Raw genomic sequence first — 14,997 nt, 5'->3', positions numbered from 1 at the left:
ACTTATAGATCATATTTCTTCATAGAAAAACAGAGAGAACAGAAGAGAGAGGACAGAAAACAGATGACAGAAGAGAGAGGACAGAAGAGAAACAGATCAGTCATGTCAGGGTAAATACAGTATATCAAAGCTAAAACTACACTACCGTTCAAAAGTTTGGGGTCACTTAGAAATGTTCTTGTTTTTGAAAGAAAAGCAATTTTTTTTGTCCATTAAAATAACATCAAATTGATCAGAAATACAGTGTAGACATTGTTAATGTTGTAAATGACTATTGTAGCCGGAAACGGCAGATTTTGAATGGAATATCTACATAGGCGTACAGAGGCCCATTATCAGCAACCATCACTCCTGTGTTCCAATGGCACGTTGTGTTAGCTAATCCAAGTTTAAAAGCTAATTTATCATTAGAAAACCCTTTTGCAATTATGTTAGCACAGCTGAAAACTGTTGTTCTTATTAAACAAGCAATAAAACTGGTCTTCTTTAAACTGGCAGCTTCATTAAATAGTACCCGCAAAACACCAGTCTCAACGTCAACAGTGAAGAGGCGACTCCGGAATGCTGGCCTTCTAGGCAGAGTTGCTAAGAAAAAGCCATATCTCAGACTGGCCAATAAAAATAAAAGATTAAGATGGGCAAAAAAACACAAGACACTAGACAGAGGAACTCAGCCTAGAAGGTCAACATCCCGGAGTCGACTCTTCACTGTTGACGTTGAGACTTGCGTTTTGCGGGTACTATTTAATGAAGCTGCCAGTTGAGGACTTGTGAGGCGTCTGTTTCTCAAACTAGACACTCTAATGTACTTGTCCTCTTGCTCAGTTGTGCACCAGGGCCTCCCACTCCTCTTTCTATTCTGGTTAGAGCCAGTTTGTGCTGTTCTGTGAAGGGAGTAGCACACAGCGTTGTACGAGATCTTCAGTTTCTTGGCAATCAATTTCTCACATGGAATAGCCTTAATTTCTCAGAACAAGAATAAACTGATGAGTTTCAGAAGAAAGTTCTTTGTTTCTAGCCATTATGAGCCTGTAATCGAACCCACAAATGTTGATGCTCCAGGTACTCAACTAGTCTAAAGAAGGACAGTTTTATTGCTTCTTTAATAAGAACAACAGTTTTCAACTGTGCTATCATAATTGCAAAAGGGTTTTCTAATGATCAATTAGCCTTTTAAAATGATCAACTTGGATTAGCTAACACAACGGGCCATTGGAACGCAGGAGTGATGGTTGCTGATAATGGGCCTCTGTACACCTATGTAGATATTCCATAAAAAATCTGCCGTTTCCAGCTACAATAGTCATTTGCAACATTAACAATGTCTACACTGTATTTCTGATCAACTTGATGTTATCTTAAATGGACAAAAAAATTGCTTTTCTTTCAATAACAAGGATGTTTCTACGTGACCCCAAACTTTTGAACGATAGTGTATATAATGGCCATTTGAAAAGACCTTGCTCTAACAAACTGTCTAAAAGCAGTAGGCCTATGGTAAAACAAGTGGAATATGAATGTATACCTTGTAAGATTATTCTTTGAAAAAATATAATTGATTCAATGTTAAAACGGTCTGTAATGTCCATCCAGATCCTTTCAACTATTAGAAGCAAACAATGTACTTTATGTTGTGTTACTCTATGCTGTATTCACCAGCCATGAGATGTAATTGTATAGAGATGCTTCAATGTCCCTGACAATTGTGTTGTAGGCTAACTGTCTCCTCTGTGTATGTCAGTGTGCTTGGCAGGATGTACAGCTTCATGGGCGGTGGGTTGTTCTGCGCTGGAGTCGGGAACATACTCCTTATTATCTCCACAGCAACCGATTACTGGATGCAGTACCGTCAATCCAACAACTATATGCATCAGGGCCTGTGGCGCTACTGTGTGCCTGGGAAATGCATGACACACACAGATAGCATTGGTAAGCGCAACATGTCCCATTTGTCATCAAACGTACTGTAAGTGAACGAAAGGTCTTTATGAGGTCCTGTTCCATGCTGTGAATATCTAGAGTAAAAAGGTATTTCAACAAAGGAATCAGCTCCTTTTATTTGAGCAGGTTTAGTTGGGAGTAAATCACCATAATTCAACATTTGGTGCCAAATATAGAATATTGTGTACATTTACATTTAAGTCATTTAGCAGACGCTCTTATCCAGAGCGACTTACAAATTGGAGTGTAGTAAGTAAATGTTCAGTGATGTCACATCTGAGTAAAGTGTGAAATGTAATTCAGTACTATGGACAGGAATGCCACTAATAATAGTAGTAGTAGTGCTTATTGGGTAAGTAGTACCTGCACTGGGTCTCAGCCTTGTGCCCTCTGTCACCAGCGTACTGGGATGCCACCCGTGCCTTTATGATCCTCTCCCTGCTGGCCTGCTTCATTGGCATCGTGATCGGCGTCATGGCCTTCATACGCTCCTCCTCCTTCAGTGGGTTTGACAAGACTTTTGCTGCCGGCATCCTCTTCTTCATCTCCTGTAAGTATCTCCTCCTTGTCATTTGTCCCTGTAACTCTATCAAGCATAGAAATACAATAAATTACATATTTATATGCTATCAAGTCTCTGTTGATGGATGTGATGAAAGAAATAAGCAGCATTTGATTGACTACTCTCCACAGGCTTCTTTGTGCTGCTGGCGATGGCTGTGTACACTGGGGTGACGGTGAATTACTACGGGAAACGATACGGGAATTGGCGCTTCTCCTGGTCCTACATCATGGGTTGGGTAGCCGTGGTCCTCACCTTCTTCTCAGGTAGGATAATGTGGTTCTGCCTATAGAGCTAAAAGGGCTTAATTTACTATTGTACATCCCAAATGGCACCCTATTCCCATTAGTGCACTACTTTTGATCAAGGCCTGTTCAAAAGTAGTGCACTATATAAGGAGTAGGCTGCCATTTGAGATGCATCCTACGGCTCAGTCCAACAAGATTAATTTGAAGAAAAACATTTTTGACATCAGTGGATAATCCAGTGGACAGTATACAGTATGCCCAGGAACTGAATGTTAATCTCTTCCTATTTTCTTTTACAGGCATCTTCTACATGTGTGCCTACAGGATGCATGAATGCCCGAGAAACTCCAACTCCCGCTGATCTGACAAAAACACACACAGTTCACACCTGGGTTTACACACCTAACTACGTAATTCCCTGTTTACCAGGCCACTATTGAATAAGCATAATAAAAAGGGTCAAACCAATTGTCTGTTTATTCTCCTTTCTATTGAGTGGTATTCATCTGTTTGATAATAAAGAATATGCACCACATTTATAATTTTGAAAGTTTTTTTAAAGCTGCAATATGTAACTTTTTTGGGTGACCTGACCAAATTCAAATGGAAATGTGAGTTATAGATCAGTCATTATTGAAAGTTTAAGTGGTAAATATGTTCTATGTGCACCATTCTATGCTTCCCATTCTTAACCTTTCTAGGACACACGTTCCGCTAGCAGAACCCCCCCACAACATTCCGCTGAAAAGGCAGCGCGGGAAATTCAGAAATATATATTTTTGAAATATGTAGCTTTCACACATTAACAAGTCCAATACAGCAAATGAAAGATAAACATCTTGTTAATCTACCCATCGTGTCCGATTTAAAAAAAAAATGCTTTACAGCGAAAACACAACATACGATTATGTTAGATCACCACCAAGTTCAAAAAACACACAGCCATTTTCCCAGCCAAAGATAGGAGTCACAAAAACAGAAATAGATATAAAATTAATCACTAACCTTTGATGATCTTCATCAGATGATACTCATAGGATATCATGTTACACGATACATGTATTTTTTGTTCGATAATGTGCATATTTATATCCAAAAATCTTAGTTTACATTGGCGCCATGTTCAGAAATGCCTCCAAAATATCCGGAGAAATTGCAGAGAGCAACATCTAATAACAGAAATACTCATCATACACTTTGATGAAAGATACATGTTTTACATATAATTAAAGATACACTTGTTCTTAATGCAACCGCTGTGTCAGATTTCAAAAAAACTTTACGGAAAAAGCACACCATGCAATAATCTGAGACGGCGCTCAGATAAAAACAACATTTCTCCGCCATGTTGGAGTCAACAGATATACGAAATTACATCATAAATATTCCCTTACCTTTGATAATCTTCATCAGAATGCACTCCCAGGAATCCTCGTTCGACAATAAATTGTTGTTTTGTTCGATAATGTCAATTATATATGTCCAAGTAGCTACTTTTGCTAGCGCGTTTAGTACACATATCCAAACGCTCATGCAAGTCACGCATAACGTCGGACGAAAACTTCAAAAAGTTATATCACAGGTCGAATAAACTTGTCTAAGTAGAGAATCAATCTTCAGGATGTTGTTATCATATATATCCAATAACGTTCCAACCGGAGCATTCCTTCGTGTCTGTAGAAGTAATGGAACACAAGGCGACATCATGTGGAATGCGCATGACCAGGAACTGGCAATCTGCCAGACCACTGACTCATTCCCCTCTCATCCGGCCCCACAACACAGTATAAACTTCATTCAACGTTCTACCGACTGTTGACATCTAGTGGAAGGCGTAGGAAGTGCAAACAAATCCATATCTTTAAAAAAAAAGGAGGACCAAGGCACTCCTCATATAATTAATTAAAATGCCTTTATTAGTATGGCATGTTCAATAGAAACAAAGTTTTTTTTAAAACAAATCCATATCTTCCTGGGATTTGAATAGGCGAGGAGTTGAAAAACAACCAGCCTCAGAATTTCCACTTCCTGTTTGGAAGTTTGCCTGCCATATGAGTTCTATTATACTCAGACATAATTCAAGCGGTTTTAGAAACTTCAGAGTGTTTTCTATCCAATAGTAATAATAATATGCATATATTAGCATCTGGGACAGAGTAGGAGGCAGTTCAATTTGGGCACGCTATTCATCCAAAGTGAAAATGCTGCCCCCTAGCTTCATTTTTGTGTCTTTTACTTTCAGTTTTGTACACCAGCTTCAAAACAACTAAAAATACAATATTTGTGGTTATAGAAAATATATTTCACAGTGGTTTAGATTGTACAATGATTCTATACACTATACGTGCTTTTTTTACAAAATTAAATTAGGTGAACTATTATAATTTTTGCAACCAGGAAATGGCGGAGCTATTTCTGCATAGAGCAGCTTTAACATTTAAATTAAACCCTGATTGTCATCAAGACTGTCACAGGAGTCGAAATTAAAGAAGAGTCTGGTAGAAGAATGTGAATTCAAGAGATTTTATTTTTTAAGAGTTACCTTTAGCCAAGAGCGCAGTGCAAAGGCAAAAACATTTTGCAGTCACAGAATGCGACTGGTGAAAAACATGCTCTGTATAGTAACCATTCACTGGCTAAACTGAAAACGTTTTACAATAGGTAGAACAGTGCCCATGAAAAAGACTCAATCCATGGTTGCTTTCAGCATAAAAAGATGAATGACCAAAATAAACAAAAAGTAGTCAATGCAGATTCTGAAAATAAAGGTTTAGCCCATTCCAAGCCATAGAATGTGGACCACTATTTAGCAATATCCAATCAAGAGTAAAATAATACTAAATGGTTTAGTCGACTTCCTCAATTGTTGGTCCAGAGGATCCACCTCCTCCGGGTGCGGCACCACCAGCCCCGGGCATCCCCCCGGGCATCCCCCCGGGCATCCCCCCAGCACCCTGGTACAGCTTGGTGATGATGGGGTTACAGACCTTCTCCAGCTCCTTCTGGTGGTGCTCAAACTCCTCCTTCTCTGCAGACTACAAGGAGAAAGGAAGAGATAGCAAAGAGAGAGTGTTCCAACCTTGTTTAACCACCAGACATTTGTTTAATCAAATTACAATGAGGTGAGGGACTCAGAGTGCTATACTTGACTTTAGATATGAACATCAACCCACTCCATTCTGGTTGAAGGACCCAGAGCCCGTACTGTACCTGGTTCTTGTCCAGCCAGCTGATGACCTCATTGCATTTGTCCAGGATCTTCTGTTTGTCCTCGTCGCTGAGCTTGCCCTTGAGCTTCTCGTCCTCCACGGTGGACTTCATGTTGAAGGCGTATGACTCCAGGCCATTCTTGGACGCCACCTTGTCCCTCTGGACGTCGTCCGCAGCTTTGTACTGCTCAGCCTCCTGGACCATGCGCTCTATGTCCTCCTTACTCAGACGACCTGTGGAGAGAGGGGCAGACAATGAGATGGAAGCTTTGTTACCAAGCATTGTTAGAGAGGACATGCCTATTTAAAATGTTGTGCATACTTTACAATGGCATAGTGTTTAAAGCTACATTCTGGGATCCAGATGTTCAAGAATCAATGGGTAAATCAAGAATTGAAATGAACATTGAACAGATTTCCAGATCCCAGACCATAGCTTATGGTTGGACTTTTATATATAATATAAAAGTCCATATATATATATATTTAAATAAATGTATTAATAAATAAACAAAAAATAAGCTTGTTTAACTCCTTTTTTTGTAAACAATGTGATCGTAAACAAACACTGTATAGCCTCAAAACATGTTTAAAACTATATTTTAACATCATGGGATGGTCAGTCCTTGCATCCATAGCTATGTCTATACATTTGAGAGTGGTTGCATTTTTCCAGCCCCATCCCTCACCTTTTGCCCCAAAACAGTGTCAGGGTGCATGTTTTGTTATTGTTTGAACTGCCGATTTCCCCTTTAACTGTAAGAACTAGTAAGTGTACCTTTGTCATTGGTGATGGTGATCTTATTCTCCTTGCCGGTGCTCTTGTCAGCGGCGGACACGTTCATGATGCCGTTGGCGTCAATGTCAAAGGTCACCTCGATCTGAGGCACACCCCGGGGGGCTGGTGGAATCCCACACAACTCAAACTTCCCCAGTAGGTTGTTGTCTTTGGTCATGGCTCTTTCCCCCTCATATACCTGAGGACAGGACACAGACACACATTCAGGTCAACATTAAAGTGGATACATTCAAAGTCTCATCTTAAGTAAACACTAACAAATAAATGACCATGTAGGTCAAGACTGGTTCAGATCAGGATTCAGCACAAATTTAAAGTTAAATCTCAACTAGAGTATATGATAACATTTTGACACCGATGGACACAATCCATTGAGGTACCTAAGAATGAGTCATAGTACGTCCCCCTCACCTGAATGAGCACCCCAGGCTGGTTGTCTGAGTATGTGGTGAAGGTCTGCGTCTGCTTGGTGGGGATGGTGGTGTTCCTCTTGATGAGCACGGTCATGACCCCTCCAGCCGTCTCAATGCCCAGGGACAGTGGCGTGACGTCCAGCAGCAGCAGGTCCTGCACGTTCTCAGACTTGTCTCCGGACAAGATGGCTGCCTGGACAGCTGTCAACAGGCACAGGGGTTGTCACTCATTCTTAAACCATCAAAGCATTTACAATTCCCTTATCCATATTCGGGCCTCTCTGGATGAAGGTTTGGGAAGGCAAAACAGGAAAAGACACAGCTGACTCGAGGGGTTTACTGGGCAAAGATAGAAAAATAAAGAGCCTCACCTGCACCATAGGCAACAGCCTCATCAGGGTTGATGCTCTTGTTGAGCTCCTTCCCATTGAAGAAGTCCTGCAGCAACTTTTGGATCTTGGGGATGCGTGTGGAGCCTCCCACCAGGACGATGTCGTGAACCTGGGCCTTGTCCATCTTGGCATCCCTCAGAGACTTCTCCACGGGGTCCAGGGTGCCTCTGAACAGGTCAGCGTTCAGCTCCTCAAAGCGAGCCCTGGTGATGGAGGTGTAGAAGTCGACGCCCTCATACAGAGAGTCAATCTCAATGCTGGCCTGGGTACTGGAGGACAGAGTGCGCTTGGCACGTTCACAGGCGGTGCGCAGACGACGCACGGCCCTCTTGTTATCGCTGATATCCTTCTTGTATTTGCGCTTGAACTCAGAGATGAAGTGGTTGACCATGCGGTTGTCGAAGTCCTCTCCTCCAAGATGGGTGTCTCCGGCCGTGGACTTCACCTCAAAGATCCCGTCTTCGATGGTCAGGATAGACACATCAAATGTACCGCCGCCTAGGTCGAAGATTAGGACGTTTCTCTCCACTCCCACCTAAAATGATTATAAATGTTTTTAAACGCCTGTTAAATATGCATTTTTGTGAAATTTGTCTCCCAAAACATTTGGTCAACAGGCCTCAGGTATGCATTATAGTTCTAAGTATAGTTGTAGTGTTGATAAACATATATACATTAACCTTCTTGTCCAGGCCATAGGCGATAGCAGCAGCGGTTGGCTCATTGATGATGCGGAGTACGTTGAGACCTGAGATAGTCCCTGCGTCTTTGGTGGCCTGGCGCTGAGAGTCGTTGAAGTAAGCTGGCACAGTGACCACTGCATTGGTTATAGTCTGCAAGAGGAAAGATTCAGTATACACAAATTAGTAATGCTTCACTGGACAAGACAATCTTAATTTTTTGGAATGTGTTAGAAAAATGCATTTCTATTTTGTTAAACCATTAGGTAACACCCCAAACACCATAACATGCGTTGCTATGAAGACAGAGTGATAGGCATGCTCACCTTGCCCAGGTAGGCCTCTGCAATCTCCTTCATCTTGACCAGCACCATGGAGGAGATCTCCTCTGGATAGAAGGCCTTGGTCTCTCCCTTGTACTCCACTTGGACCTTGGGCCGTGTCGAGTCGTTGATCACTGTAAACGGCCAGAGTTTCATGTCTGCCTGGACGACACTGTCGTCAAACTTCCGCCCTATCAGCCGCTTAGCATCTGGGAGAAGATAAGGGGGTAAACATGAGTTAATGCCACAGATGGAGAGACTATGTAAAGTACATCTTATATACCGTACATGTTATTTAATCAATTTCTCTAAGTTAATTTCTTACCAAAAACTGTGTTTGTGGGGTTCATGGCCACTTGGTTTTTGGCTGCGTCCCCAATCAGCCTTTCTGTGTCTGTGAAGGCGACATAACTGGGTGTGGTCCTGTTTCCCTGGTCGTTGGCTATGATCTCCACTTTGCCATGCTGGAACACACCCACACAGGAGTAGGTGGTGCCCAGGTCAATGCCAACTGCTGGTCCCTTTGACATGGTGTCTGAAAATGAAGAGAGATAACAAAACAAACTGTGTGGTTGAAATAATATGAAACGATAGATGTTTTTCTGTCGTCACACGATATATATCGTCATATCGCCCAGCACTACTGTGTGGTATGAACTCGTTGACTTGAGTTATCCTGAGGGTAGACTGTAGGGGACAACTCTATACAAACTGGTCAAGTTGGGTCTATTTTAGTATAGACCCGTGACACACGATGCTATTTTCTGAAAAGTTCATACAATAGTAGCCACAACAGAGCCCCATCTGATTTGATCCCCACACCTGTCTTTTCTTTGGGTTGCCTGTTTTGCATGTTATTTTGGCATTAATATGTCACATATTAGTTTGCAGACAATGTAAAAAAAAAAAAAAAAAAATGAATAGAATAAAATCATTGAGTTAATAAAGCCTCAATACAAACATGGTCTCTTTTTTGCTTCCTTGAGTAAGGCAGCTCCAAAATGCAGGTGTATCAGCCTAGCTCAGTGCTTTCTGTGTTGGTGGGGCAGCCAGCGGAAAATACAGAGTATAGGGGTTGGTAATGTTCTCTAGTTGCGCTGTGATTGGCTCAGTGTTCTTTCACTCATGGGGACACTACAGTACATCACTGCCAAATCTAAGGGTAGAGCTAGAAAATTCAAGCCCCTTGGGTGCTGCCATAGAGTTACATTAGAAGTGCCCATCCAAGAAGGCTCAAGGTTATTGGCCACAGATAAATTTACTTCATGTTTTATCTGCAGTAGCTTTGATTCATGTCAACACCATACTTTCAAAATCTTAGCTAGCAGTCATATTCATGAATCAAGTCGACAATCTATTGGCAAATACTTTTAATTCCTTGTCATATGAAGAGAAATATTGAAGAGAAATTATAGATAAAACGTATCGGTGCTCATCGGCCATTGGACAAACATTACACAACAAGTTGGAAATTGCAAATTCAACAATGTGTGGTTTGGAAGGAATCAGTGGCTAACTGAAAGCATTGCAAAGCAATCCCTAGCCTGCTATTCAGTGGAGTGGGTGTGTGATCCATATTCTGTGTTTAAGGGTCTCTTTCCCAAGCTTAAAATGATAAACATCCAACATTGGCCATGCTGTTAGTGAAGCATGATTTGTGCCGTGCTCCAAACAACTTGACTTGGAACTGGGAAATCTGACTTCAGCGAGTTCAAGACAACTGGGAACTTGGGGAAAAAACAAGCTCCGACTGGGAAAATACATTTTGAACGGTCATCCAACGCGGAATTTTAAGCAGGGAACTCGGGCCTCTTTCTAGAGCTACATCCTGAAGATCACTGACGTCATCATGATTCAACCTTTTTTTTTTTCTGAGTTCCCAGTTGTCTTGAAAACACCATAAATCCAGAGAATGTCAGACTTTGATGACAAAATTTGCCCACAAAAGGACCGGAACGCCACCTTCCTGTACAAGTGAGCACAACAAGGGGAGTCGAAAAATGTCTTGTATGCTGCTGCATAAATGATGCAATATGCCAGGTAGATATGTATACTGTAGCCAATAAAGTAATATTTAGTGTATGTTGTGTAGTAAGCTGTTAGTAGCCCATGTGCCTCACCCTAATAATTTGGTATATTTTCCCCTCTTAATTTCACCTAATGTTCTGACTTGGTGAACATTTAGCCTATAAACTGTTTTAGAGAAATGTAATCATTGAATGTCGTAAGAGCTTTCATTGTCTGCTTATATGCCCGTTATTTATCCTACGGTTCTGACTTGGTGTACAGGGAGAACACTGTAAGAACAATTCTGTCACTGTACATTTCAAAAGTGCTGAACAAAATTATTGACTACATCCGTCCTAGCTCGCTCATTAATGTCTTAATCGAAATTACGGATTGTCGTCCCCTTATGCCATAGTTTGTACATCTCAATTGCCAGTAGAAACCACTTTTTTTTTTAAAGCAAGTCAGCCTTATCAGCTATGTTTTTTTATTTTTAAGGCAGTAAATGAGGCTAAATTAACTGTTTCGCTGCCAGACAAGGCTCCGCTGATAGCCAGGTGTAGCAGTGGTAAGGTGTTGGGACTGCTGTTGGGACAGCTTTATGTGGGCACTGCTATAGTACAATTCATGTATTGTTTAGTGTTGTGTAGTGGCTTTGCTGGCATGCATCCCCCACATTTTTGGGATTGACATACATAACTTTGTTACAAATAAAACAGGACAGGTTGTACAATTTAATGGTTATGATCTGATTTATTTCAGAAATTCTGACATTGATAAAATGTAGTGTATTTATTTCAACTGCTAGGAATATTTGGTGCATTTCATATTCAAATGCTAATGGTCTAATTCAAAACCTAACTTTTTTCACTTTATAAATTAATTTAAACAATATGGCACTACTTTAAGTGAAAAAACAAAATTCTAACTTGAATTCTTAATGAATACGTTTTGTTTGCTTAGCATCCCTGGCAATGTAAATAGTTTGTATGTATGCATGCATGCATGCATGCTTGTTTACATGTGACTATTAATCTTTTGTTTGTTGATATTCGTTTGTTAATAAATAAAATAACAAAAACATCTCTAGCTTAATTTTAACTGAATAGCTAAAGCAACTCCATGCTTATTATCACTTTAACCAAATGAACATGGATAGAACACGTCATGGAAGCCATTCCTCCCTATCACCTATTTAAATATAAAACAACATTTTGCCGGGAGTTTGTCACAGTGGACTCGCCCCTGCGCTACCGCGGTGTGTTGGGAAATTGCTGGAACATTCCGTTCAGCTTCATCATCATCATCCAGTATTGCCAGCCAACTCACGTAGTCTAGACTAGGTAGGGTTTCCATTAAAATAAGTTTCACACGCAATTATTAAAACTAACATTTAACCAGCGCATTAAGCAACATCGATCGAACAAGCCAATGGTTCAACTGTATAATGTTGGAAGGCAAACCCAGCTCTTCACACAACGTTAGCTAGCCTAACAAGAGAGCGTCCCTTTAAACAGCTAGCAAGCAAACTGATATATCCGATGATGTAATCGTTGAAACTATTGATTCATTAGAAAATAATGTAACCACTTTGAACCTGAATCTGGGTTTACAGGAGAAGTTGAATATGGCGATTATCCTACAGGAGACGTTGAATTTTGGAGAATAGCCTAACTTACTGTTCGTAATTTCCAACAACTATAATGCTGATATTCAACAACTTCCATTTCAAAATGCTTACCTTATTAAATATTACAAATCAGCCTGAAAATGTCGCTTCACCCTGATTAGTACAGAAGGACTCCTCGCAGAAGCTGACCGGGCTGGTGATTTCCGCCGAACAGTCTAGAACAAACGGAGCGATGTAGCTAGCCAATCAACTGCCAACAGTTGCTTCATCGCGAGCTCAAATGAACCAATTAAAATATTTCCACAGTAGATAAGTTAGTTGCTACAGTGTTTCCTATTTTTAGAGAAACAGTGTTGGACCGTTCCACAATTTGAGCAGTGTAACTTGTTGAGAAAACCCCCAGTTTTATTTCACCTAATTATAACATTCTGTCATTAAGTTCACATGTTCAACTTAATGAAAAAAAAAAATCCCTTCTCAAGAGCAATTTTTTATTATTATACTATAGCAAGTGCCTAATAAAGCAACAAGGTTGACTGTAAATCAGCCATAAATCCCCTTGTGACAGGGGGAATGGAAGCTTGTGTGTCACATGGAGGCGCAGTTAGTTGAATGCAAGCCCAATTCAGCTTTTTTCATCTAAAAATCAAATCATTTCTGGGTAACAATTAAGTACCCTACTGTGACTGTTTTCCATTTAAAAGGTCAAAAAGAAAATAGCTTTTTAGAAAAGAGCAATTTCTCAAGCAAGAATTTAGATGGGACTGTCTAGGAGTGGTCTGAGTGGGGAGGGGGAAACTGAAAAAAAACTGTTACTGGCAGAGAGGTTTGGAACCCTCTTTCTTATTGGTCTAACATCTAACTTACTGTCTGGTGACGTCAGGCAGGCCAAAACTTCATCCCACCTAAGCAATTTCATAGTGTTATTCCAACCTCATGGAGTGGATATACAGTACCAGTCAAAAGTTTGGACACACCTACTCATTCCAGGGTTATTTTTTATTGTTACTATTTTCTCCATTGTAGAATAATAGTGAAGACATCAAAACAATGTATGTAGTAACCAAAAAAGTGTCAAAAAAATCTAAATATATTTTATATTTGAGATCCTTCAAAGTAGCCACCTTTTGCCTTGATGATGGCAGGTAGCCTAGTGGTTGGGGCGGCAGGTAGCCTAGTAGTTATGAGCATTTGGCCAGTCACTGAAAGGTTGATAGATCGAATCCCTGAGCTGACAAGGTAAAAATCTGTTGTTCTGCCCCTGAACAAGGCAGTTAATCTTCTGTTCCTAGGCCATCATAGCCAGCCGCATACCACACTGCTGGCTTGCTTCTGAAGCTAAGCAGGGTTGGTCCTGGTCAGTCCCTGGATGGGAGACCAGATGCTGCTGGAAGTGGTGTTGGAGGGCCAGTAGGAGGCACTCTTTCCACTGGTCTAAAAAATATCCCAATGACCCAGGGCAGTGATTGGGAACACTGCCCTGTGTATGGTGCTGTCTTCTGGATGGGATGTTAAATGGGTGTCCTGACTCTCTGAGGTCATTAGAGAGTCAGGCACTTAGTGGGATTTTTTTGTGTCTGTGAAATGCTTTTATGTGCAAATATTGATATTGAAGTAAACTTGGAGTCACGCGATGACATGTTGTGTGGTCCTCCCACTACGACTAATCTGGAAAGCCTACAGCAGTTGTTTGTGCTTGGATGAAATTTAACAGGTGAACTAGAGTACACGAGATGAGAGCAGAGAACACGTTCTTGCTTTGTCTCCTCTCCTGCCATCTGCTTGTATCAAGTGTATATGTCCCTGCTCCCATGGGAGGTGTGAAGTATAGCTTACTGGCACAGGGGAGCTACAGCTCACAGTACAGTAGCCTAGGCATTGTTGTACTGTGGGAGAGATACGTTCCTTGATAAAGGACAGCTCAGCAGAAACCCTGACATAACCCTGTGAGTCAGATGGGGGAGCGAGACACACACACAGAGAGAGAGAGAGACTCACTTTATGAAAGAAGGTTGGGATTTAGCTAAAGAGGTTGCCTCACTGAACAATTACTGCCAATTGGCCTTTGTGTCTGGACTGGAACAGGTTGTTAGAGAAAGGGAAGAGTTCCATTATCAGAAAAATAATGTAAGATACATGATGGTGGCAGTCCTATATATGTGTTGTTGTTTATGGTTCTTATGTAATGGTAAAAGCATCTCTAGGCCTACAGTAAACAACACCAATGGTGTGCCTTGGAGAAAAATAGATGTTTAGACAGCAAAGGTGAGATCAAAACTGGCATTTATCGTTGGATACCACTAGAGTAATTTAGCATGCGTTTTTATTGGGCTGTACTAATACAGGTTGTAGTAGTGCTGTCTCTGGGGGATCCAGGAAACTCCCTTTCATGTTGGGGTGCCACACAAAATACCCTGGCTCTCTCTTCAATAGGTGTGTCTTTTATTCCTGAACAGGGAGAGAATTGAAAGATTTTCTACATCCAATTTAGATGCCTGGCTGAGGCGCCTAACAGCCAAACCTGATACATTATGAATGCCATGCTGACACGTTTATCACCGTACAAAAACAATGGCAACAGAATATCTGACGACATCACATTGTACACCCTCCGTCTGCTGATCCCAGGGATCAAGAGCATAATTATAGTAATCATTGTAGTGTCAAATGTACTTAATATATACTTGAATTGAATGTGCTTATTACATTATGTCTGAGACTATTCATTATGTAGTCCTTACATAACACCATTAATGGCTATTCACACCTTTATAATAACACCTTCCATCCCAC

At 40.9% G+C, this 14,997-nt stretch overlaps 2 protein-coding genes across 2 annotated transcripts; one reads left to right on the top strand and one right to left on the bottom strand.

Annotated features, from left to right (window-relative positions):
• The first annotated feature begins 1,754 nt into the window (after positions 1-1,754).
• On the top strand, positions 1,755-3,112 carry LOC120018017 (lens fiber membrane intrinsic protein-like). Its single transcript, XM_038960970.1, has 4 exons — positions 1,755-1,929; positions 2,342-2,491; positions 2,635-2,769; positions 3,051-3,112. Exons 1-4 carry the CDS (start codon positions 1,755-1,757, stop codon positions 3,110-3,112), a joined length of 522 nt encoding a protein of 173 aa, XP_038816898.1.
• A 2,146-nt stretch (positions 3,113-5,258) lies between these two features.
• LOC120018166 (heat shock cognate 70 kDa protein-like) lies at positions 5,259-12,449 on the bottom strand. Its single transcript, XM_038961211.1, has 9 exons — positions 12,316-12,449; positions 8,893-9,102; positions 8,571-8,776; positions 8,245-8,397; positions 7,544-8,099; positions 7,171-7,373; positions 6,739-6,937; positions 5,962-6,194; positions 5,259-5,786 (listed from the first exon to the last, which is right to left on the bottom strand). The coding sequence occupies exons 2-9, from the start codon at positions 9,095-9,097 to the stop codon at positions 5,598-5,600; spliced, it is 1,944 nt and encodes a 647-aa protein (XP_038817139.1). The 5' UTR covers positions 9,098-9,102; positions 12,316-12,449; the 3' UTR covers positions 5,259-5,597.
• Between the last annotated feature and the right edge of the window lie 2,548 nt (positions 12,450-14,997).

Source organism: Salvelinus namaycush, chromosome 23 (genome assembly GCF_016432855.1).
Source record: "Salvelinus namaycush isolate Seneca chromosome 23, SaNama_1.0, whole genome shotgun sequence".
NCBI classification, from domain to species: Eukaryota; Metazoa; Chordata; class Actinopteri; order Salmoniformes; family Salmonidae; genus Salvelinus; species Salvelinus namaycush.
Note: the sequence above shows the minus strand (reverse complement) of the source record. Positions and strands in the feature narration are given on the sequence as shown.